Source organism: Populus trichocarpa, chromosome 8, assembly GCF_000002775.5.
Source record: "Populus trichocarpa isolate Nisqually-1 chromosome 8, P.trichocarpa_v4.1, whole genome shotgun sequence".
Taxonomy (NCBI): domain Eukaryota; kingdom Viridiplantae; phylum Streptophyta; class Magnoliopsida; order Malpighiales; family Salicaceae; genus Populus; species Populus trichocarpa.
In genome coordinates, this window is record NC_037292.2 from 9,297,960 (window position 1) to 9,323,776 (window position 25,817).

General features: G+C 32.5%; 2 protein-coding genes across 2 annotated transcripts; one reads left to right on the top strand and one right to left on the bottom strand.

Annotated features, from left to right (window-relative positions):
* On the bottom strand, positions 1-2,012 carry LOC7457820 (probable transmembrane ascorbate ferrireductase 3). Its single transcript, XM_002312444.3, has 4 exons — positions 1,585-2,012; positions 1,444-1,492; positions 759-958; positions 1-409 (listed from the first exon to the last, which is right to left on the bottom strand). Exons 1-4 carry the CDS (start codon positions 1,741-1,743, stop codon positions 149-151), a joined length of 669 nt encoding a protein of 222 aa, XP_002312480.1. The 5' UTR covers positions 1,744-2,012; the 3' UTR covers positions 1-148.
* A 16,161-nt stretch (positions 2,013-18,173) lies between these two features.
* LOC7457821 (probable xyloglucan endotransglucosylase/hydrolase protein 28) lies at positions 18,174-21,107 on the top strand. Its single transcript, XM_002311509.4, has 4 exons — positions 18,174-18,655; positions 18,765-18,865; positions 19,406-19,614; positions 20,272-21,107. Exons 1-4 carry the CDS (start codon positions 18,457-18,459, stop codon positions 20,771-20,773), a joined length of 1,011 nt encoding a protein of 336 aa, XP_002311545.2. The 5' UTR covers positions 18,174-18,456; the 3' UTR covers positions 20,774-21,107.
* Positions 21,108-25,817: the final 4,710 nt, after the last annotated feature.

The window sequence follows — 25,817 nt, forward strand, 5'->3', positions numbered from 1 at the left end:
TATAGAATATGGTGTTTTTATTACTATTTTTTATCTTTTTTCGAACTATATTTCTATCAGATCTTAAGCAATTCTACCCAACTTGTATGAAATGAAAACAACTACCCAATACATCAAGATACAAAATATGGAAGGTAGTATAGAATCATCACACATAACGGGCAAGAGCAACCGAGAGGTCAACGAATATGCCGAAGAGAAGGATGAAGAGTCCAGTGAAGTTAATCAAATGAGACTCGCGATGATGCTTTAGCTCGAGGAATGTAGCTTTCTCAATTAACCCAGTCAGTGCTGCACATGTTGCCATGTATAACAGTGCTCTCCCCCCACATACGTGCCATGGAAGCATGCTTGCCCTTGTTTGTTTCCCAGCTTTTGGAAACATGAATGTAAAGAAGCCGAACACCCACTGCGAATCGAGTTCAATTATATAACAAGTGTCACAATCTGAAAATATACCATACTGAAGCTACTGGGATTTCTTTAGAAAAAGTTCAATTCAATCCCCATGTTTCTTAGGTTTGCAATACGGTCCCTTTTTAATAGATCAACGGATGACAGTTATTGATCGGGGCCACTTGGCCAACATTTTCTCAGATTTGGTGTCAATCGAAAAAAGTTCAAACACTGAAATGACCATTTTCACGAATGAAGGGACGAAAGGTTTGTTTTTGCCTAAAATTTAATTAATTCAAAGAAGGTTCATCACTAGCTAGAGGTCGTGGTTAATCGGGTCTAGTCGGATAGAGTTTACGCACCTGCAAGCAAAATAAACAGAAGGTGCTCAACCCAACCCATGAATGCAAGCTATAAACATCCTCTGCTTGGATCATATCATGGAACCTGAAAACAGCACATATGCCAACAATACCAAGGCACAGGGCAATCAGATGCAGGAACATGTGGATAGACTTCTGGACAATCATTGCCGATGATATTGTTTTGTATGTCATCATCGCTGCTCACATCACCAACATATATTTATTTAAGAACTTAGGAAAGCTGTTAAAAGTAATCAAGTAGATGAGACATGAGAATGTTGTTAATCGTGTAAAAATACCAATAAGGCTTGAATTCTAGAGAGATTTTATGGTTTATGGTCATGGAGGAGTAATTAATAACATGATACTAACTATTTCTTGAAACCCATTTTAAAATAAATATATATATAAAAGAAATTATGATCAGTCATGGATCCGGTGAGTAATAACTAATTATATAATATCATTAATAACTTTCTATGCATCAAGTCGAATTTTTTTTTTTTTTTGAGTTTTCAAGTTGTCAATTAATTCTTCAGAATTTTTAATTCAAGATTATTTCCTCCCCAAAAAACACACGAATGATGAAATAAATAAAATAGCCATTCCAACACTATCAAGTTTCAATAAATGAGAATTTTTACTTATAATAAGTAATTTTTATATACACACGAGCACGTACCTTCCCCAGCAAGAAATATGAGTCCACAGAACATAAAAAACGGATGAGCCTGCATACCAAGATTAATAATAAAATTAAGAAATAATAAGATTATAATTATATGACAGTAACAAAAACAAAGGGTGCGGAAATTCTAATTACATTGAAAACACGATCAGGATTATCAGAATGATACTCGATGCCACCGCGATAATGCAATAACCAAACCAGCATTAGAATTATAGCCAAGATGCCAAACAAGTGTGTTATCACGGTTAGACGAGAGGCTGATTGCTTGTAGATTGTGCTGCCAGCATCCATTGAAGAAAGGGTTTTGTCTGTCAAATGTAGTGGCGATGGGTGACTTCTTATAGAAATCTCACTCAAAATATCACCACCGGTAAACGCTGTTCTCGGGATTGCTTGTCTAGTTGGGCTTGGCCTGTTACATGGGAAACTTTTCTCTTCTTTTTACGAGAAGTGGAAGCTTTGTCCAGGGGAGAGCATCATCGGTACAAAAGGATGCTAGACGGAATTGTACCGAGGATTTTTTTTGTCTCGAAATAATTAATATGTCGCATGATAGAATGGTTAATTACTCCTTTATGTATTATTAATCCTTTCGTTCTTTTGATGAACCAACGTAATAATATGTATAGGGGAAACTTATAAATATATCCTTCTTACGTTGCATCATTCATCAATTCTGTAAGAATATTAATCCATTGTAACCTTAAAATCTGCTCTTATTCAATAATATAACATTCTTTCAATCATTTTTGTTGAAAATCATGGGCATGTGCGCAAAACATAACTATTTTCGATATGAATTACTTGTATGATGCTTTTGGATTAAAGATGCTCAATGGGTGGATTTGGTCGGTTTCAAAAGATATTGCCAATGACCTATTCCATATTTCAAAGAAAAATCGAAAGAAGAACAGAAAGCACGAAGCCCAGCACATGGTTAGATATTAAATCTGAGCGGTACATCAAATTTCTAGAGCCGAGTCAAGCCTAACATGAATTCATAGAAAGAGCGTGCGGGCTTTCATGGATGCCTTCAGCTAGACATTAAAAATATACATAGATGACTAAGCTCAAAATTAGCAACCTAAAAATGTAGCAGATCAAACTGTAGAAAGGGGGTTTCTAGAGATAGAAAATCCAAGCAAAGGCCAAAGGAAGAAAGGTTACTCATATTTGTGTTTGATTAGTGCTTTAGGATATAAAAAAATAGATACATAATGAATAAAAACATATTTAATAAAAAACGGAAATAAAGATATAAAATAAATCCCGAGACATATATATGTCTTTGTTATCTCCATGCATTTTCATTCAATTTGTTTAAATAGTGGGCTCATGGTCGAATTAACCACTTATAGTTAGACAAGTATTGGACCTAGCTCATTAAAATAGTGCCAATAGATTGCCGCAGTCATGAAAACGGCCCAAAGGCATACCCACTATTCTCTTAGACTTCCATAAAATTAGAGCAATAGGCTGGTGATGGAGTAAAGAAACGGAATCACGTCCTGCAGTATTTCAGAAGTGTTCGACCGGCTGTTATTTTTTAAAATGTTATTTTTATAGAAATATATTAAAATAATATATTTTTTATTTCACTTGATCATAAATTCATAACACGATGGGATATTATTAGAACTTGATCATTGCATTGCATAACAAAATAATCCATTTCTCAAATGATATCCAAAGTTCTAAGAAAGTTGACAGAAAAGCTCGAGGAAAAGGGTTTTGCGCGACTCTCTTAGAGTTTGGGATGTTGCTTTAAGAATCGGTATTTTGCTATGCAATCCAATTATCCAATTCAAATAAATCTCTACGAATGAACGCACCTGATTTTATTTTGCTGTTCTGATGAAATTCGGTGAATTCCCCAAGTTAAAGGTTCAAGGCCAAACAAACCCAAGAAGCTAATTACTTGAAACCAGGCTCATGCATGCTTGTTATCTCCATTATGATAGCTAGCCGGAGTACATGCAGCTAAACCCACAGCATGGAAGTAACATGCCTTGTAATTTCCATCACCAGGAGCAACTGGATTTAACAAAGAACTAGATTTTGACAGATGTCTAGAAAATGCCGTGACCTTATCAATCTTATCTAGAAAGTAAAACGTTTCCATCATATCATATACCAAATCATGAGTGTGATTCAGTCTTTTCCAAAGCGAGCTGGTGACTTATTTTTGTCACAATCCACACCACACAACACTACTTTGCATCTCAACTTGTAATCCAAGTTGATTTGCTATCCATTGATCACCGTTCATTTCCTATCCCATTCTCTGGTTGCTCACACTAAGGAAATTAACGAGAATAAAGTTGTGCTCTTGACTTTACTTATACTGTCATTTTCTTTGAGGAGGACATGACTAATCTGGTGAAGGAGATTAATCGTTGAAATAGAAAGGTCTTATCCATTAATTACAAGTTAATACAATTCCCTTTATCTCACGAAGACCCGCCAACACAATTATATTAAGCATTGACATTAATCACTTGTACAATTCGTGGCCCTTCGATCGGTTTTAATTCAATTTCCACGTCCCCCTCTAGATGCTTCTTGTCGTGGCTTCATCCAAAGCCAAAAATCAGAGTGCACTAAAAGATTTAGACCATACATCCCTAATGGAATGATAAAAGGCGATCACATCAAACAAAATACAAATTGATATCACTATGCCTGCTGATTTATACGTTTTTTGGTATTATATTTTACTTTTTTTGGCCCGCTTTGGATACCATGAGAGGTGGAGGATTTATTCCCTGCGTCTCGAAACTGAAAATTATAGATAAAAGAAAATTGTCATCAGATTTTATCTCGACACACATATATATATATATATATATATATATATATATATATATATATATATATATATATATATATATATATATATATATATATATTAACATCAAGTTGATGCAAAATACATTAACATCTTCACATCATTAAAAAATATCAAACGTTCTTATCGAAGATTTTTATTTTTATTTTTATTTTTAAATATAGCTTCGTTTTCTTTTTTCTTTTTTCTAATCATACACCGCCGAATCTCTAGCTGCTATTTGATCATGGTTTTTGCTGCTTGATATTTATATATTGTATTTTCATAATCTGTTAGACTATTAGGCATTTGGCCCATGTAGATGTGCCGCTGCTAGTGTCTTAGCTAGGCCGTGCCAAAAATTAAGAGGGATGCGTGAAATTGATCTGGTTTCTAAATCTTTATGCATGTCGTTGTGTAAAAAAGATACCAGCCATGTCATCTCTAAAAAAAATTGATAAAATCATATGGCATAAAATCACGAAATTATTTTTAATTATAACAGCTAAACTCTGACAAAAGAAAATCCTCAATTTATCTTCATTAATTTGCTTCCTTTTTTGGGCTAAGAAGATGTTTTTCTTTCTCAAGTTAAACCAATATCATTATGATAGAGGTATAACATTTCATCATTATGATTGAGATATAATATTCAGACTTTTGAATTTCCAATTTAATTCTTATATATTGCTGAAACTTCTTCTAAGGAGATTGATCGATGTTTTCATTGCACCAGCCTACTCCATTAATTATTGATTTCATGAAATTGGGTCGAGAAAGGATGAATGCGTGAAGACTTTTTAAATGTCAAAATCAACTTTTGCGGAGGGATTCAATGAAAACAAGATGGGCAATTGCTAGGAAATTTGCAAATTAAGCAAACCAAAAGCATCTATGGAAACGGAGGCAACATGGCATGGGATACAATAGGCTTTAAAGCTCTCATTCTAGCTTTAACTAACTGTACGAGGGTAAGAAACAAGAAGGAAAATGATATGCTAACTAGATTGCGGTGCTGATAGCATTGCTATAAATTCTATATTTTCATTTGGAGTTTCTGAAGAGTCGGGAAGTTTATTTTAACTTTTCCTTCATTTACGATCAAGGTTTTATTTGTGAAACGACTCGGCAAGCATGAATATGGTACGCCATGGATAAATTCAAGAGAAGCAATACTATATCTTCAACGGGGTTTACGTTAAATGATTTTTCGAAACAAGAAGAAAATTAAGGACAGCAATAAATAAGAATAAAAATGAAAGAAAAGAAAAGAAAGGGAATGTCAATGTGTCAACACGGGCTACGCTTTGCAATCATGAGTTGAGACCACAGCCGAATGATAAACCCATCCAATACATCAGTGGTTCACAGCTACTTCAATTTTTATGATGCCTTTGGGCTATCAATATCCATAGGGAAAGAAAATAAAAAAATATTGCAATGATCACAGCACTATTTAGCCTGTCGAAGCCAGCTACTCCCCCATTAATTTGTCAACGCCGATTGAGACCATTCAATATATAATGTCTGGAGGTATGTATGGACAATACCTCCGTGAACTCTCCAACTCCAAAAGGAACCTTCTCCCATCATCGATCGCTCAAACTCCTAAATATTTGTCCAAACCGTCCAAGGACTCCCCAGGTTGTCCATTTCTTGTTTTTGGGTGCATAACTTGCCTAGCATACGACCATGCCCACCTAACAAAATTATAAAACGGCTCCACTTTTCTTTTTTTTAACTCTTTTGTACTTTCCATAAGCAATTTATTTTAAAAACCAGCCAGCCTCGATTATATATCACCGGGCTCCTCCAAATACATGCCTTCTCTTTCTTTATTTTATTCTTCAACTTTTCCCTGCCCTAATTCAGCAGACAATACTCAAATGATTGCAAAATGGCTTGCGGGTTTAATTGATAAAATCACTCATAAAAGACCTGGACCAAATTCAGCTCTCTCTTCATTTGCAATCCAAAGCTTGAAGGAAAAGGATTTTGTCCACTATGATCCAATTGTTGGGTAGAAGACATTATTATTCGGTTACTCATGACGTTTGGCCCGAGAATATATACAATTATTTTTACAGGATTTTATTTTTCTCTGAACTTTATAATAATCATCCGTTTACAGTTAGGTTGATGGAGACGTGGATTCATTAATTATGTATCTTTTTTTTTTCCTTACACAGTACTTCATTATATTTCGATTTATAAGAAGAATATGAGAGGCTTTTTGCCATTTAATATTATCTCTACATGTGTGCAGGGTTTATTTGAGAGCAGGCTTATGACTTGTTATTGTCTTATGTATGTGATATGTCGGGAATAATGATATTAATGGACCTACATAAATACCAGTACATGACCCAAAATTTCATGAAAAATCCTGGAACCCCACCACATTTCAGAGAATGCACTGTTTTTCTACTCTGACTCCATTGTTGGGGTTCGGTGGAATCTCATGATTTTTATGTTATAGTAGTGTCTTATGTTATCATTTCTCGCAACGGTTACATGTGATTCAAACGGAACCCAAGCGTTTCATGTTTGTGCTTGCCACCTAATTAGCACCCTTTCTTAATTGAAAAGGGTAATTTCAATAGCACTCAAAAGATATAAGTGTGAGTACTCTCTAATTTCCATGGCTTATAGACAAGCAATTAGCTCCTATATTTGCTAAGTTGAATTTGAATATCGTTCATGTTTTTTTTTTTTTTTCTCAGTATCATTCACGATCAAATTAAAACGGAATACACTGGTAATTAAGAGATTAAATGCATTGAGATGTTGTTAATTATTTGATTGAGAATATATTAAATGTACATGACATTAAGAGATCTAAAAAAGGATGATAATAATGATAATTTAATTATAAAAAGGGATGATAATTTAATTACAAAAAAAATAAGTGTAAGGCAACCTAATTAATAATTGAAGCGCACCATGATAAATAGGTCAGACATGCACATAAACACACACACACAACTTGTCTCCTGGTGTCGTGTATACTATAAATTTATGTTCATCACTCAATCCTGATATTAAAAAAGAGAAAAACAAATTAAATACATGCACCAATGCATTATGGATAGGTATTGCTAATGTCTGGGTACACAGCATCGTGGGTGCGCGATCAAGAGTAATTGATTATGAAAGTTATCAGCGATTCATTTCCTCATTTCACGTATGAATTAAATTTATGGCAATATGTTAATGAATTAGTCTAGGATTATATGGCTTTGCCTACCCAAGAAGATTAATAGGGTGTTAGAGAATAATATAAATTATATCTTGAAATCTTACTTGACAGTTTAAATTTTTAGATTGAATTGATTCATTGGCATGGTATCAAAGTTTTAATAATTAAGCGATCAATTTATTTAATAAAAAATAAACATAAAATAATGTGAGTTTATATAAGTTTCAAACCTAAAGAGTTTTTCATTTGAGGGGAGTGTGTTAGAGAATAATATAAATCATATCTTGAAACCTCACCTAACAACTTAAATTTTTAAGTTGAATAGATTTTTCTTAAAAAAAAAAAATTTCTTGTCTAGCAGTAAAAGTCATATTTTGATCCCGGTTTGAGCTCACCAAGCTTTCTAGCGAAACATCAGATTCGTGATTCCTTTTCCTTCTTGTAAGGTAAGCTTTTTATTTTTAGATTAGATTATTTTGAAGAGGGTAGGATGTATGAAACCATGCATTGTTTGCCAATGCAAAATCATATATTATATTTATTTAATGACAAAGGTACCGTGCCTGCCAAGTGATCCTGCGACACCGAAAGGTATTTCACTAAAAAATTCCGAGAGTTTTGTTTGCTTCCCCTTGAAAAAGGGCCCGTTTACTACCATGCTTTCTATTTTCAATTCCCTTGTTAAACGAAGAGAGAGATGATAAAAGTTTAATGAGCAAACACGCTTTGTTTAACAAAACTCTAAAAACACGTGTCAGACATAATTTGCTATAGATTATTATAGTTAATTTATTTTTGTATTTTTCGGTGGAAAAGTTAGAAAGCTGTAATATGGAGGTATTTTAGTTTTTTATACTAATTAATTGGTCATTAAAAAATTACATGAATATGATTATTTTTTTAGATTATTTTGCAAAGTAAAAACATTATTATACCCTTGAGATCAACTAAATTTAAACCTCTTGATCAAGGGATTTTTGACTTTGCACAAAATTTAAAATAAGTAAAATACTTCTTTGCCCTTAGATAAAACAAAATAGCTTTTTATGCATTTATTGATGTTTCGGTATTTTCGCACTGGTTTTTTTTTTATTTATAGGGTCATGGAGGGCTTTTTAGTAATATAACATTTATTTTTAATATCAAATTCAAAAAATTATTATGTAGTTACCTTTATATTCTTTTATATCAGTTTGTCTTGGTCTCATTACATAAACCACGAGTTTTGCAAACTATTTTTTTATAAAGAGTTTTTTAACAAAAAAACTATTTTGTTTTGGGTTTGATTTTTGCTGGTTTTTTTATTTTACTTTATACAAATAGGTATTATTTTATACAAAAAATATTTATTTTAAAATAATAGTTCTTATATGTTCGTCCATGTATACTCTTTTTTATTCACTCTATTTCATATATGTTTTTATTTCTATTATCTTTTATTGATTTTAATGAAAAAATTTAATAGACACAGACGGGTAGCTGTTTTATTCTGCGAGATTAAATATCTTGATCTATATTCATCTCTTAATTTTTTCAAGTTTTTCTTTTAGTTATTGTTAACAAGTTTTTATTTATTTATATAGATAATTATTAGATGTTTGGATAAACTTTGCAATTTACACTTATAATTTTTATTATGTAAAAAAAACATAACGTTATAGTCTGTGTACTTGAGTTTTATTTTTATAATGAAAAATTATGACCCGATATGGAGCACATATCTAATAAATTTTTTTTGAGAAATAATTTATCATTAATACTACAACCATTATCATAATTACACTACAATAACTAGCACAAATAATATAATTAACAACATTCATCATTAATAATATCACCACCATACTACTTTCATCACAAACAATATACTTTTTTAAAAAGTAATTTATTTTAGGTGAAAATATTTTTCTTTAACACATCCAAATAATGGAAAATAACTCCCTTTTCAAAAGAAAATCTTTCACAAAAAGATATTTTTCTCGGAGATATATTTTTGGTAAACAAACGGAATATTCCAATAAATTTGTAAATGCATTGATTACATTGAATTTAACCGGCCGGCCACCAATAGCATCAAGAAACTAAGGAAACAACCATCTAGGTGGTGACCCAGTGGTAAGAACTTGGGACCAAGAGGTTTGCTCCCTTGGTGGTCTTAGGTTCGAGCCCTGTGGTTGCTCATATGATGGCCATTGGAGGCTTACATGGTCGTTAACTTCATGGCCCGTAGAATTAGTTGAGGTGCGCGCAAGCTGGCCCGAACACCCACGTTAAACTAAAAAAGAAACTAAGGAAACCATGAGATTGCAACTGATCATCTTGCATCCAAACATGTCTCCGGAAAAAAAAATGAAATTTACAGGTGAAGCAAGCAGCATGTACAACACACTTTATAGTAAAGCTGTCAAGAATCAAGTGGTTATGATTTTCAATCTGGATCGTAGCACAAATGATCAATCACCCAAATGATTAATTATAAATGAAAGACCTTTAGTCAACTTACAAGCACGTGCAGTATTGAAAGGAATGAATCTTTCTGGAATAACTACTTAATATTATGAATATACATCCTCAACCTGGCCATGCTTTCTATAAAACGGTCCAACATTCTCTCCAATATATATATATATATATATATATATATATCATGGGATTTGTGACACTTTGTGATCCTATGATCTATCCCCTTTACGTAAAAATCTCAACAAAAGAAATTAAGCCAATAATTAAGGCATTTATGCCAAACCTACCCTGATTTCAAATTTTTTAACGTGATAGTGTTAGGATTATTCAATAGAAACAAAATTCAGCAAAATATCCAGGTTAGAATATTTTAATTAGACAAAAAAACTCAAAATTAAACCAAGTTAAAAATTATTCTCTAGCTCTGATGCACCTTATGAGACATCATTAAAAACAAAAAATCACCTCCATTGAGTTCTCATCTCATAAAAAAAAATCTAAATACACAAAAAATCTCAATTGTTGGTGCTTAGAATTTGATCATTCGAGAGCTCCCTTCCTTTTTTATTTCAGCAACTTTTTTTTTTCTCTAGACATAAGAGGACCAAAACACAAAAAAAAAGTACATATAGGAACATAGAGCACCTAACAAAGAGGGATCAAATAAGAAAAGGGTGAAACTTGAGGGACTAGATTGAATATTTTCGTGTTATTTAAACTTCAAACAAGTGAAAAGGTTAATTTCTTTAAAATATAAGTTTCGATCCTTGAAACTTAATTTAATTTGACAAACATGCAAGTTTTTCAAATATGCGGAGAAAAACCTAACAAAGAGGGATAAATCTAGTTTGAAAAACAAAATAAATATAATTTTTTTAAAATTGACTTCCAATTCAACATCAAAATATGCGTGAAAAAAGAGATAAAATTTAAGGAACCGAATGAAAAAACACTGTTTAGCTCGCATGGATGAGAAATACTTTTCCGAAATCTTTTACGTTATTTGTTAATCTCTTTGGGCTTTACACGCGCACACACACAAGAACTTGACTTTTCTTAAGGACACGTATGCATGTAGGAAGGTATAACAAGGATATAAAAGTGGCAGGAAGGACAAAAACAGAGGAGGTAAGGAGGGAGGCTGGGCCTCAGTCACACAACGGGAACCGGATAATAAACCGAAACAGAGGGAGTGACATCAGGGGCGGAGCTAGAATTATTTGTTAGGGAGGGTCAAAATTAATATAATAAAATATAATATTTGTTTTAATTTATTGTACATGAGTTGTAAAACAAAACCTACATAATTTAGTTTTATTCAAATAACTTACTATAAATATATAATAACCTTTGTATAAGGTAAAATATTTGGAGCAATACCAAATTGAGTCAAAGCAATGAAATTAATTTCATCTTCATAATATATTCATCACTTTAATGTTGTTGGTCTTTATACCTATCAAATATAAACATACAAAGTATATAAGAAACATTAGCTAAAACAAAACATTATTTATGTTTGATAAGCTTTGAAATAAAGCAAAAAATAATAAAGAATAATTGTGCTCGTCGTTCTTTCATATAATAGAATTCATCGATTATCATATCAATTGTGAATCTTTCAGCAATTTCTTTTTCTATATAGACAATCAAATAATTTGCAAGAAAATCATCATCCATCCGATTGCGAAGTCTTGTTTTAACAGTCTTCATCGCTGAAAAAGCTCGTTCAGTAGGCTGTGAGTTATCAATATATTTTTTTTCAAAAAAAGAATTAATTCTTTTTATTTTGTTCATGGTTCAACCTAAAATCAAAACATATATCGTAAGAAAAAATTGATAATTTTGGCGGTTCTGCTAAAAACAAAACATAAAAAAAATCCAAGCATAATCAAAACAAACCAATAAAATATATCTAATTAATTAGAAAAAAAATCAATATAACAAGAATTCAAAAAACAATTGAAAAAACTAGCAGATCTAAGAAAAAAAAGAGCAAAAATGATAGAATTATTAAAAAAACCTCATCAAATTATTAACAAACATCTCAAAACAAAACAAAAATATATTTTAAATTTAAGTTACCTTGTTTTGTTTGATGAAAGATAAATTAATTAGTAGCTCTGCTTTAATTTTTTTGTAGAAAAATTTTGCTCGCGATTTATGTTTTTGATCGGCTGCAGGATTTATATTAGGGTAAATTGGTGGCTCTGTTTTTTATTTCACAAAATAATGCCTTTATATATATTTTTTTTTTCATGTAGGTCAAGAGTAAATTAAAAAAAAAATCAAAAAAAAATCACATTTAATTTAGGAGGGCTACCTTTTTAAAATAAAAAATATAACACTTCCTCCTATTTAATTACCCAATTACCCAATACAGGAAAAAAAAAAATATTGCAGGGGCAAGTATTGCAGGGGGGGCCCGTGCCCCTGCTTGCCCCCCCTTGCTTCCGCCCCTGAGTGACATGGCAGTGCATATCTGGTTTACCAAGTCAGCACGCAAAAAAGAGAAGCTGGCAAACGACGACCCTTGTTGTTTTAACACGTGGTGAGAATCATTGGTGGACCCATGTCCTGTCACAAAAGGTTCAAGGTAATTAATAATGCTAGCTACGGTAAGGGAGGAGGGAGGGGGACTGAAAGAGATAGAGATTTTCTTAGAAAGAGGCAAACATCCCCAGAGTTCCATAGAAACAGAGGCTGAAAAAGCAAAGATTTTATCTTTGGCCAGGCAAACAACAACCTCAACTCTTGTCCCACCTTCCCCACCATATAGTATTTTGACGTGTCCAAATTTCCCATGCTAGTTGATGTTAATTTTTTATTTTTATTAATATGAATATTCGAGTTAAGTTGTGTATACTTTAATTAATTATAATAATATATCAAACTCATTTCAAGCAAACCTCGAATGCAACCAAATAAGCTACTGCTCTGAATAGTTGATGTTAATTTTACCAGCACTATTCCTCTTCTCTTTCTTCTTCTTTTTTGTATTTTAATTGTTTTGTTTTAGTCGAGTCAGTTTTTTTGAGGGTGACATGAAACGAATAATATAAAAACTCAAACACTCGGGTTATTTTGTTTTGGCTCCAAACGTGCACTGTCAGCAGGAGTACTGTATCCATTATCGACGTTCACTTTCCTGTTTATTTTACTTGTTAAATGTGTCAGTGGGCCTGAGTCACCTGACTCGTGTGTTTGGCGCTCTCCTGGATTACTGTATTCTCGTGATCTCGTCCGTGCTTTAGTTGTCCAGTCCTGTTTACTCTCACCGAAGTAATCTAGTTTAGTCCATTTAATTAACGAATTAATTATGTGCAGTCTAAGCAATTTGCTGATTAGTTTTACGAGAACAACCTCACGGAGCACAGCTATCAAAACTGAGTCCTCTGTTCATTTCCAAGTTGGCTCGAGAAGGGTAAAGATGGGAGCAAGGTTTTCACCATGCGAGATTTTATCTCGAAGCGATTGATTATATATTTTTCCAGCACTATGCTGCTTTGATCAATTTTTATTTTATTTCTCCAAAAAACCATGGTGACGCAATTTACGGAACACTTAGGCTGTTGTGAATTTTTTTTAAAATATTTTTAACTTCAAAAAATATCAGATTAATATTTTTTATATATTATTTTTAAAAGTATCATATGACAATCTAGTGAATTTACCAGACGGGCACTAGATTTTGAAAAGACAGATGGACTATAGTGCCAAAGTTGATCTATTTACAAGTCAAGACAGTTAATGTGCCTTAAATTTCCCCGTCGATGTCTAACCACCTAATCCTCCGCCCCCTCCTTCGCCATTTAACTGCCGCTGACTATATATGTCTACATGTCCCAACTAGAACTAGCTCGTTCTGTTCGGTCTTCACTCTTTACTCTAAAGCCCCAATACAGTCAACAATCTGATGTTATTGCATCTCTGACGAAGACAAATATTTGCCACTGCCAGCCAGAACACGTGCCACCTTCACCGTTGGATATTAATGTAACTAAGCTTTAATTTTTACCGGCTAACCCCTGCAATTAACACAATGCCCACTGGCCTAGTCACTCTAATCAAGGCCATGCATGCCAGCAAAATCCCACTTGGGATGGTGACTTGCCAGTGGCAAGATCAACGGTTGTGATGGGCAAACTCAAATCTTCTTGCTGGCCAAGTGATATTCTTTTTTGGTACGTATGGATATTGTAACTCACGTGCATGCATGGTATATCTTAGCATTGGCATCATCATCAAGGCACCTAGGGATCCAACATCAGGTAGAGATCCCCCCATGTGCGTACGTTAGCACAACATTTGTATGTCTATCTAACATGAACCCACCCAGCAGCACATATAAGATGAGATAAGTTTAAAGCAGGTCTGATCAAATTATTTTTAAATATAATTAAAAAATTCAAGTCATGGAAAAATATTTGATTGAGATCAGCCTCGCAGGTAAATTTTAAAATTTTCATAACAGTTATTTTTTAATTCGAGTTTAAAACTCAATTATATAAAAATTAGTTTGATGTAACTTAGTCGACTTGATTAATCTAAAATAATGAGATAAATCAGTAAAAAAAAATTAAGAATTAAATTATAAAAAAAATACCTCTTAACCCAGTTTATTGTTCATTTTACATTTAAAATTAAACTATATAAAAATTATATCGATGTGATATAGTCAATTAGATCAATCCAAAGACAACTTAACCAATAAAGTAGGTAAATTAAATTGAAAGGGAAAATAATGAAATTAATAGAAAGAAATTTTTTAATAGAAAATAATAAATTCATTGTATAACCTAAATTTAAAATAAAACGATGTGCGATTTTTACTAACATTATCCAAAGTCCAACAACAATCTAGTTGATCATTAACTAGGATAAATTTTTTTAAAAAAAAATAATAACAAAATTGAAAGAAAAAAAGAAATCATTTTTTAAAAAAATCTTACTATTCATATCATCAACAATGAAACTCCACAGGATTATTTAGTGTTTGCTTAGGAAATCAGTACAGCCCTGGTTCTTAAAAATGAAAAATAGCAAAAACATTTTCAAACGGCACATTTCCCCATGAAAAAAGAAAAAGAAAAGTGGGGTAACAAATCTCCTTTTCCTACCCAAATTTATACTAGTATTGAATTCTTAACTAGATGCTCTTAGAAAATGGTCAAGATAGCAAGAAAATTCTTGTAAGAATATACTAAATTCTTGCCTTAACAAGCCTTTTTAACTACGTTTCTAATGACATTTCATTAAATTTTAATTTTTTAATTTAAAATTATTTTAATACGTTAATGTCAAAAATATTTTTTTAAAATAAAAATATTATATTAATATATTTTAAAATAAAAAAACTTTAAAAAATAACCATAAATGTGGATGTGATATAGATCTCTTTATAAATCTAGAAATATATATAAAGAGTTTTTTTTTTTATTCTATATATAGAGAGTATTTGAGAGTTTGGTGGTGATTACTTTTCAAAATATTTTTTATTTATAAATGCTTTAAAATAAAATTTTTTATTTTTTAAAAATTATTTTTAACACCAACACATCAAAATAATCTAAAAATCTAAAAATAATATTAATTTAAAATAAATAAAAAATTTAATTTTTTAAAAATACAAAAATAAATATTACTGTAAACATGTAACGAACAGTGTTAAATATCGTGGCGCGGAAAAGGAATTTCTTGTTTCTCAGATTAAAAAACAAAAAAACAAACAATTCCTAATTAGATACGCGTGATGACAGGGTCCATAAATCAAGTTACAAGGAAATCAGTGAAAAGGTTATGGCGCCGTTCTCGACGGACGAAGGTGAGTGAGTCCACCGAAATTGAAATGAAGTCGAACCCCCCTTTTATTCACTTTAACGGGACTGACCCCTTGATTAACGGCGTTAACCTCGCCCTTCAATTGGATATGACAACGTTTGGGAATGCAGCCACACGTTATTTAGAAAAAAAAATTGTTTTTTTAATGTTTGTTTATTGTTTTTATTATATTAACATTAAAAATAATTTTTAAAATAAAATAATAATATTTCAACATAAAAAAATATTTTTAAAAACATCTGATATTACAGAAAATCAAGGAAAGCTATTTGCCAACGGCTAGGACAATGCAGAAGCGAGGGGACGTCAGTTCAGGAAGAGCACCTGCTATGACCAAGGTATTAATACCGAAGAAAGAGAATTCAGAAACAAAAATAATAATCGAGCGCATTGAAAGTGTGGTTTTTTAGTTTATTTTTCTTTAATATTTTATATATAAAATTAATTTATGGGTTCACCAGATACAGATACCCTGCAGATATATTAAATTGTTTTCTTTCTTATTTCAATTGCCATGAAATCTAATAAAAATTAAAAAAAAAGGTTTATGGTGACCGTATACCATCCTCGTGACAAATACAGTAAAGCTGGAGCGTTGATTGTGGGACGCGTATAATCACTAATTAATGGTGCGCTTAAAGTTTGCCACGTGTCATATCCGTGTCAAATAACTAGGCGCCGAAATATAGACGCTGGCCCACGCGATTCTCGTTGAATTGATGGTGTCTATCCTTTTCTTCCATTAATTGCCATACCTTGATTTACAGTGGTTTTTCAAATCACGGTAAGAGTTATTTTTAAAGTATTTTTATTTGAAATTATATTAAAATTATATTTTTTATTTTTTAAAATTTATTTTTAATATTATCACATCACAGTAAAAAAAACATCAAAATAAATTAACATAAAATAAAAATAAAAATTAATTTTTTTTCAAGAATACTGCTGGACCAAGAAAAGAAGAAGAAGCATAGCCTTACTTTATTTACCACGCTACCAAAGGTACCCTACCACTAGGGTGAAGCAGTAGATTTTGTTGGGGCATTGAAGGTATTTTCAAATTTGAGTATCTTGACAGGGTATTTAATATTATGATATTGATTGTTTTTTAAATTATTTTTTATTTAAAAATATATATAAATAATATATTTTTTTTAATTTTGAATTCAATTTTAATATTTTCATATCGAAATAATTTAAAATTATAAAAAAACAAAAAATTTGAGAATGCGTGGTGACAAGCTCTCTGTAAAGATCTTAAAAAAGGGGGCGGCGCGTGACGAAGTATACATTAAAAGAAAAAAGCTGCCCATTTAGCTTTTATTTATTTATATATATACTGGTTAAATGGATTGGCTATTTATTTTATTGTATCCATTGAAAGAATAGAAAAGTTATTAAAGGGGAAGCTCTTTTTGGCCCAAAAAAGTCTCGATAATCATTATTTTTGCCGTAATGATGCACCCTTTTCCCTCGTATTGTGCTTGACATCTATACTGCTGGTCATGTACTCTTCTTGTTGATTACTGCTTTGTTTCCAGTTTTTTATTATCACACTTTATCCCTCTCTCAAGACTTGAAAGTTTCTTGTTCTAACTTATGAATTTACCTTGGACTATTCTACTTGGAAGTCTTGCAGAAGGGATAAAGTGCCCAGAATCATTCTAGATGCAATAATTAAATCAGGACTGCTATTTCTATGTGTAAACGTCTATGGTTTAATATACTTCTTTCGATCTGGTGAAGATGTTTCCACTTCCGAGCGGATCGTCTGGCTTTCCTGCTGATTAATGATACAGGCAACTGAGGCAAGGCACTTGAATGGCTATCATTCATGAATGAAATTCATTAACTCTCTCCTGCGCTCCAAATTCACCTTATTAATCAACAATTCTGTCTTTTAAGAGATGTTTGTGAAGATAAAATAATATTTACTTTTTATTTTTCATTGTTTTAAATCAAAAGGGGAAGAAAATCCAAGAGCAAAGAAGGGTAAGAAATCGACCATGCAAAGATTGAGAGTCACATATTGCTGTAATCAGACAAACATATTCCTTTCATTATATTCTTTTCATTCTCCATAAGGTTTTTTCTTTTTTCTTTTTAGTTTCGGAAGAATTTAATGTTGTCCGAGGAGGAACAATCCATGCTCCTAAAAAATTACATCCTATGCGAAATAAAACATGCCGGAATTTAGTATATATATATATATATATATATATATATATATATATATATATATATAGACTGTACAATTTTACAAGGCAACAATAACGATTACTGTTATAATTGCAACACAACTAAATTAGAAATAACAACATGAATAATAGCAGTAGAAGAGGGAGGTGGGTACGTTCAAAAAGCCTGTCTACATAAGAACAGCTCAACACTTCTCATTCCCCAATAAAATGACCTCCCTGTTCTCTTTCTGCTCCTCCCTACTCTCTGTCTGCTCACATTATCCTTCTGCTCTCTCTCTCTCTCTCTCCCCCCCCAACGCTCCAAGAGATAAAGACACTCTCCTTCCTCCACCCTCTTCTCTCTAATATATATCCCTACATTCACGCACACAGCTAAGAGCTCATTCTTTCATTTCAGTCAAGAAAAGAACTTTCTTTCTCTGTTTTTTCCCGAAGGAAAACACACCAATAACAAAAAAGGAAAAAAGAAAAGAATGGCGTGCTCTTATCTTTGTCCTTGTTCTCTCTTAATCTGCTCCCTACTTGCTTTTCTTGTTTCCGGGTCTCAAATTCAAAGAACTTTATTGCCTGTTATATCCTTTGATGAGGGATACACCCAACTTTTTGGTGATGATAATCTGGCCATTCACAGAGATGGAAAGACAGTCCATTTATCATTGGATGAGAGGACAGGTACTTATCCTTTCATGGTTTCTATCTTGGGGTTTAGAGTTATGTTTTTTCTTTTGCTTCTTTGTGTTGGCTTTCATTGGGAGTTTCTTTGTGGTTTTTTTATATGCAGGGTCTGGATTTGTTTCTCAAGACTTGTACTTACATGGATACTTCAGTGCTTCTATCAAGTTGCCTGCAGATTACACTGCTGGAGTTGTGGTTGCTTTTTATGTGAGTAGCAATACTGATTAAGAACTAGTGTGTGTTTCAAATAAATAAATAAACGGAGGTTTAATATTTTGATCATTTGATTGGTTATTTCTCAGACCCAGATTGATTCCTTTTCTTTCTTTTCACCGGGAGTGTACTTCCTAGTTTTGTGCCTTGGTTGTGTCACAGAAACTCTGATTGGTGTTTCTTTGATTTACAGTTTTTGGGCCTCATGCTAAGTGTTTTCTCTGTCATGCTAAGCTTTAAAATCTGATCAAAACTCAAACAACCTCATTTTCAGGGGTTTGTTGTCAACTGATTTTAAGGTTCATGTCTAAGCTTTATTTTAGGAAGGCTGAAAAATTACAATTACTCATGATTGCCATTTTTTCCACAAAATGTTACCGTTTCTTTAGTATCTAGCAAGGAAAGTAAGCTGATCTCATTAGCATGCTAATTTTCAATAAATTTCAAAAATTTGATCAAATATTGTAATCCTTAATCCATCGAAGAAAACTTAGGAAAAAAATATCTTAAAATGTTCGCTACTTATCTTGACAGATGTCAAATGGTGACATATTCGAGAAGAACCATGATGAAATTGACTTTGAGTTCTTGGGTAACATAAGAGGGAAAGATTGGAGGATACAGACAAACATTTATGGCAATGGCAGCACCAGCGTAGGCAGAGAAGAGAGATACAGCCTCTGGTTTGATCCCTCTGATGATTTTCATCAGTACAGCATTCTCTGGACTGATTCTCAGATCACGTAAGCAAAAAAACCCACTTCCACATCTTTTTTTCTTTCTTTGTTTACCTTTGTTCCTTTTAATTATTATGTTGATGTTGTTTGTTGCCTTCACAGCTTTTTAAAGGCTGTGCATTACCATTTAACCATTAATGACCTCATGGTCTACATGGTATGGAATTTACCGTTTTAGGGGTATTGATGTTGATGCATCTGCTGTATGGTATAGGCAATGTGCTTCCTTTTAGGTGATTAGCAGAGAAAGCTCTCTGTTCTTTGTACCTTTGATGACATTCCCTTGTTTCAACAGAACCAGTTTTCCAGTTTTGGCATGGCTAAAATTTAGCAAACGTCGTTTTTTTGGATTTTTGAGAGAAGTTAGATTTAATTTGAGATAAGGATCTATACAAAACGCTGATGTGATGGAGCATGACCCTGTAGTTTACTTGAGATAACTAATTGATTTTTTAGGGAAAGACCAAAATAACATCCAATCTTGTCAGATACATTAACTATATTATATTTGTTTTCTAAAATTTTCTCATTAACCTATTGTAACGTTACTAGCTTTCTGTTTTTACATACGAACAGGAAGTACGGATTTAGATTTAGGTTGGATTAATCGTGTTTGGTGTTTTAACCGTCGCTCTAACCTGTGTTTATTTCTTTTTTGCTTAGATTTTATGTGGACAACGTTCCTATTAGAGAGTTTAAAAGAACAGAATCTATGGGGGGAGATTTCCCTTCCAAGCCAATGTCTTTGTATGCAACAATATGGGACGGGTCTGGTTGGGCTACCAATGGAGGCAAATACAGAGTTAATTACAAATATGCCCCCTATGTCACAGAATTTTCCGACCTTGTTCTGCACGGTTGTGCTGTCGATCCAATTGAGCAGTTCCCAAAATGTGATAATTCAGAGAGTTCTGAAGTGATTCCCACCGGTGTCACAACTGTGCAAAGAATTAAGATGGAGAGTTTTAGGGCCAAGTTTATGACATATTCCTATTGCTATGATCGGGTTCGGTACAAGGTTCCTCCATCAGAGTGTGTTTTTAATCCCAAAGTAGCAGACCGTCTCAAATCTTTCGACCCTGTTACCTTCGGCGGAGGGCGCCGCCACCATGGGAAAAGACACCACCGGAGTCGGGCAAGTCATGTTGAGGCCATCTCCATTTGAGGAAATGCTATGGTTTGCATCGTCATGTTATTGCCATCTTAATCTTATTACATTTATGCTATGATTTAGTTGGGGTCATTTCTTTTTTTGTGAATAGAGAAAAAGAGCATGGATTCTTATCGAGGGTGGTGACAGAGAGAGTTGTGGTTATTTATGGTTCATGGTGGGTGGGTATGTGTATAGTTCATACCTTTAGTTTTCCAGCAGTTCATTTCATCATTGATGTTTGCTCTGGGCTTTATTACAAAAATGAATTTGGTGATGATTTTTCTGTACTCTTTTGACACCCTCGCGGGTTAAATAAAATATACTAGGCATTTGGAGTTCCTCTGTATGTATGTATTGGGCTTTGTGTGGGTTTTATTTTGTTTTTGCACTAAAATGAATGTCATCAAGCGTCCTGTCTGTTGTCCAATATTTTATTTTGTTTTCTTTTATTTTTGTCCAGCTAAAAAACATTTTCTGGTCGGAATCCACCGGATTATTTTTTCAAGGTTCAGAATCTGGGCCCCCTCGTCTGTATTGTCTCATGCATATTTTTAAAGGTCATACTTGTCAACTTCAGAGGACATTTTGTCTATGGTTAGTTGGAATCCAAAGTCGTTTGGATGTGACGAGTGGCGAAGGCAACCTTGTTGAAAATGGCAGAATGTTGGCCTTGGTTCACAGGTTTAGCATCCATGGAGCGGGTCTCAAGATTCTCAGTTTTGCAGAGGGATACTGGGTTTTCTTAGAAGTTGGTTGGTACACGGACTAAATAGTGTTTTTTTTTAAAAAAAAACAATTACTGAAAATGAATTTTTTTTGTTTTTGAATAGTTCGGTTTGCCGATTTTAAAAGTAATTTTAAAGAATAATATTATTTTAATATATTTTCAAATAAAAAATATTTTAAAAAACTTATATTATACTCTCAAACATCATTTAAATCCTCATATATTATATTACGTGAATACAGAGTTAATTAAATTTGTACACTACTGAACATTTTCAACAACACTGAAATCATTTGTCAAAAATGAGGAAAAAGCGTTGTGTGAACAACGATTGACAAATTCTTAGTTTTTTTTATTTTGTTCCCGAGCACCAACAAAAGCCCTCGATTTTCTTGCTTTCTAGTGTCAATTTCTCGGCAAAAGATAAGAAGGAAAGCTCTCAAGGACACATCCAGAGGAGGGCTGGCAACGTAGAGGATTTATTTTAGCCACCTTGGCGTGGTTTTCCATTCTAGTCGGGATCAGACTTGGCCCTCGCAATTAGTTGTCCTGTAACTCTATGATTGGTTGCTTTAAAGCTGCAAAGATTGTTCATACGTCACTCTGAGGATAAAGCACCGAATATAAACAAGCTAATGGTTTTTTCTATCTCCATCCAAAATAAATTATAAGTACACAAAATAGAAAGCACATCCCTGAAGAGAGGACAAGGTTGGGCAGATTGGTTGATTAGATTAGCAAACCAATTAGGACACTGGCTTTAAATTGAACTAAATTAACCAAATAAGTTGAGCATTATTATGAAAACCCAATCAGTAAAGCCACGGATCGTGTGTATCAGTTCCCCTTTTGTCATTCGTTTCTGCACCATATCCTGTTACCGTAATTTATTTGAAACTTGGGGGTGTTTGGTCAGCTTCTAATTCTTTTTTTTTTAATTTTTTTTTTATGTATTTTCAAGTAAAAATATATTTTAAAAAACATCATATATTACAGACATTTCATGAACTTAAAATTTATGTATTAGACAACAAAATCCAACCCCGTTAAAAGAAAAAAAACTCAATAAGGAAATAAGGTACAGATGAAAAGTAAGTAACAAATTGATACAAGAGATCATATCCAAGATTCTGAGATAATCAATCAATCATTCATGGCCAACCATGTTTGCTGACTTTGGGGAATCTTCTACCTAACTGATCAAAAACTTTGTAGGAACGGATATATCCTTGTCTGAAAAACTTGGTGGCGTGTTCGTCTGACAGGCAAACTTGTTAGCTTCCCACTCCAAGAATATATCTGTTGCAAAATATTAATTGATTTATTTAATAAAAATAAATCATTCTCTGATAGGATTTTAAACAAATCATTTACATTAAAATTACGCCATCATAACATATTATTTTGTCGCGAAAAATGGTGAGTAATAAAGCTTTAGTTTTTTAGATTGTGTTTGGTGCGGGGTAAACAATTTTAAAAGGAAGATTTTAAGGGTGTAAAAACAGTTAAGGAATAAGGTAATATATAGGATGCTTAGTAGAAGGTAAAAGAAATATAAATAATAGTGGGCCTTGAAAAAAAATCAATTTTTAAGTTTAATATAATTGTAAAGAATTAAATAATATATATTTGTGCTTTAAAATGGTGTCGAAGTTTTTTAAAAAAAAAAGAGAGAAGGGCATAAAATCCATGATTTCTTTATCCATCCCCCACAAGATTGATGTTGAACCTTTATTTTGAGATTAAATCTTAACGTTCATGTAAATTTCTCCTTTCTCCAAATTTGTTCCAAGCACAAGTCAACAGGATAAAAAAATTACAAGAGTAAATTTATGTTTCCTCGATCCTCCTAGCAGGCACATCCTTAATTTTATCGGTTCAATCGATCGTAAGGAAAAAGTTCCATGATCATAATGGAAAAGCTAGAGAAGTGGTTTTCTGAAACTTCTTGGAAGCCTCTGACCACAAAGGTTTTGGGTGGCCAAGAGATAATTGGTGTCCCAGCTGGAAAATGAGAACCAGCTTCGCAAAAAAATATCACAAGCACTCGTTACCGATTTTTTCCCAAAAAAAATCAGGTGGAAAGGAGTGCTTTGGAATAAAAATTGTCTACTATCCTATCTGACCCTCCAATATTGCAAGGCTAGCCAATTCGGACATTGATGAATCATAAATAAAATCTCGAGTCAATTTACTCACAAAGTTGCTATCGTTCTTGCCAACTAATTTTTGTAACTAGATGATTTTGGCCACGAGATTTTCAGTCATCAAAAGCACCTTTGCTGATTGCTGCAAATTATATGATCGCCTTTTCGAGGCTAGTGCAGGGAAGGTTATATTATCGATTGCTTCCACTGTTAGATTTAGATTCGAGAGATGGTGCTTCTATGATCACAATTTTGTTAGTAGCTTTTGCTGGGCAATCTCTTGCTCACAACTTGACTCGGAAAATGGGTTCCCATTCCTTTAACTGTATTTCTGTTGTTAGAATGGTTTGCAAGCTGTTCATTGCCTGCGTAAGATTATGAAAAGTAAATTCCCCTGCTCTTTCATTGTAAATCAAACGCTATTTATTAGCTAAAGTTTTTTTCAAAAACATTGTTTAATTTTAGAAAGTAGTATTGATTAAGGAGGAACGCATATTCAACGATGCTCTCTTCTTTATATCTATCCTCAATTGTAATTTAATATTACAAACACAATCGTGATTTCTTCTCATATATAATTTTGTTCTTCTGCCTTCGTGTTTGCTTGGTAGGAATTCTCTGTTTATTTTATTAATCAAATGGAGTGTGAAGATTTTTTGACATTACTGCATATAATCTGGAGGTTGGGATATGAATCTGTTACAATTTGAGAAAGAAACCAAGGCATGCTTACATGGGTTTTGAAGATCTCTTTCACTCAGCGCCTGCCTGGAATCATGGTTTTAGCACATGGTTGAGCTTCTGGATTAGTTGGTTGTGGTAGCTGGATCTTATTAGGGGAAATGCTATCTGTAATTCGTCACTTGAAAGTCTTGTAGTCCTCCTAGCTTGCACACCAAACCTGTCAATTGCTGTCTTTTAATTAAATATCAGATTTATCCATGGCTATGGGTTGTGGTGTGCATTTCTGTGTCAGTTTTTGTGATTTTCTTGCCCTTTATGCCTCTCTAAGCAGGTTGGAGAACATTACTTACTGTTCCAGAGCTCGAAACAGAGGTTAAACTGCTTTGGGAACTAGGGATAATTGTTGAAATTTCTTAAGCTTTGATGACAATTTACTCTGTGCCTCTTCCTTGTTGAAAATGCTAATACTGGAAGTTCACGATTCTGAATCTCCGAAACAAGGACCACATTTTGTTTGTGCGTTTGCATCTGATCTTGACGGATATGAATCTGAGATCTATTTGTTTGTAGATGGATTTCGAGAAGTTTTAGTTGAGATTTCTTTTAACAAGACAAGCTCCTTCCAAGAACAGGCGTTGTTTATTGGAGTTCTAGCACCAGTCGATTTTTTTTCTTTTGATCTATCTGTTAAGGTTTTATTAGTTTTTGTTTTATAATTTGATAATAAAATTGTAAAAATAATATCACAATGGCTCTTTTAATGATTAATCATCATGTAAAATATAACAACATTCTTGTAATTTTTGAAACTATTTTATAGACTTTTTTTCCTCATGCACTTTAGTTCGGATGAAAAGTGTTATAAATATTGTAAATTATAGTATCTAAACTGTAATTTATAAAATTTCAAAGGGAAAATGTTACCCGGTGAAAATATTAGGAGGATGAGAGTAATTTTTTTCTTAATTATTTATAAATATAATATTATTGGATGTTAAAACCATAGTTGTCAATCTTGAGATTTGATCTAGTAAAATATATATAGATCACTAAATCAACTCATTTTATTTAATAAAGGACTAAAATTATATTGTTTTTTTAATATGTATATCTTAAATTGACTTGATTATTTTGTTATTATTGAATATTAATGACCAAAAATGTTATTTGTTTTTCTTATCAAGTTAGTATATAATTATTTATAAAATAATTATTAGTATTATCATGAAACAATCTAATCTTCTTGAAAATTATGACAGATAAATAAATAATACAATGAACAATTTGTTTGAGTTTAGGAAAGCAATAGTTTCGTTTACAAATGAATTACCTCAAAAACTAAATTGCGTGGGTATTTAATTGTAATCCAATCTACACTAAAATGTGTCTGAAATAATAGTAAAATTACCTTATCCTTTGATCCAAACAAATTAAGCCTTTTAGGTTGGGGTGTTGATATTTTTTTTTATTATTTTTTGTAAAAAAAAACATATATATT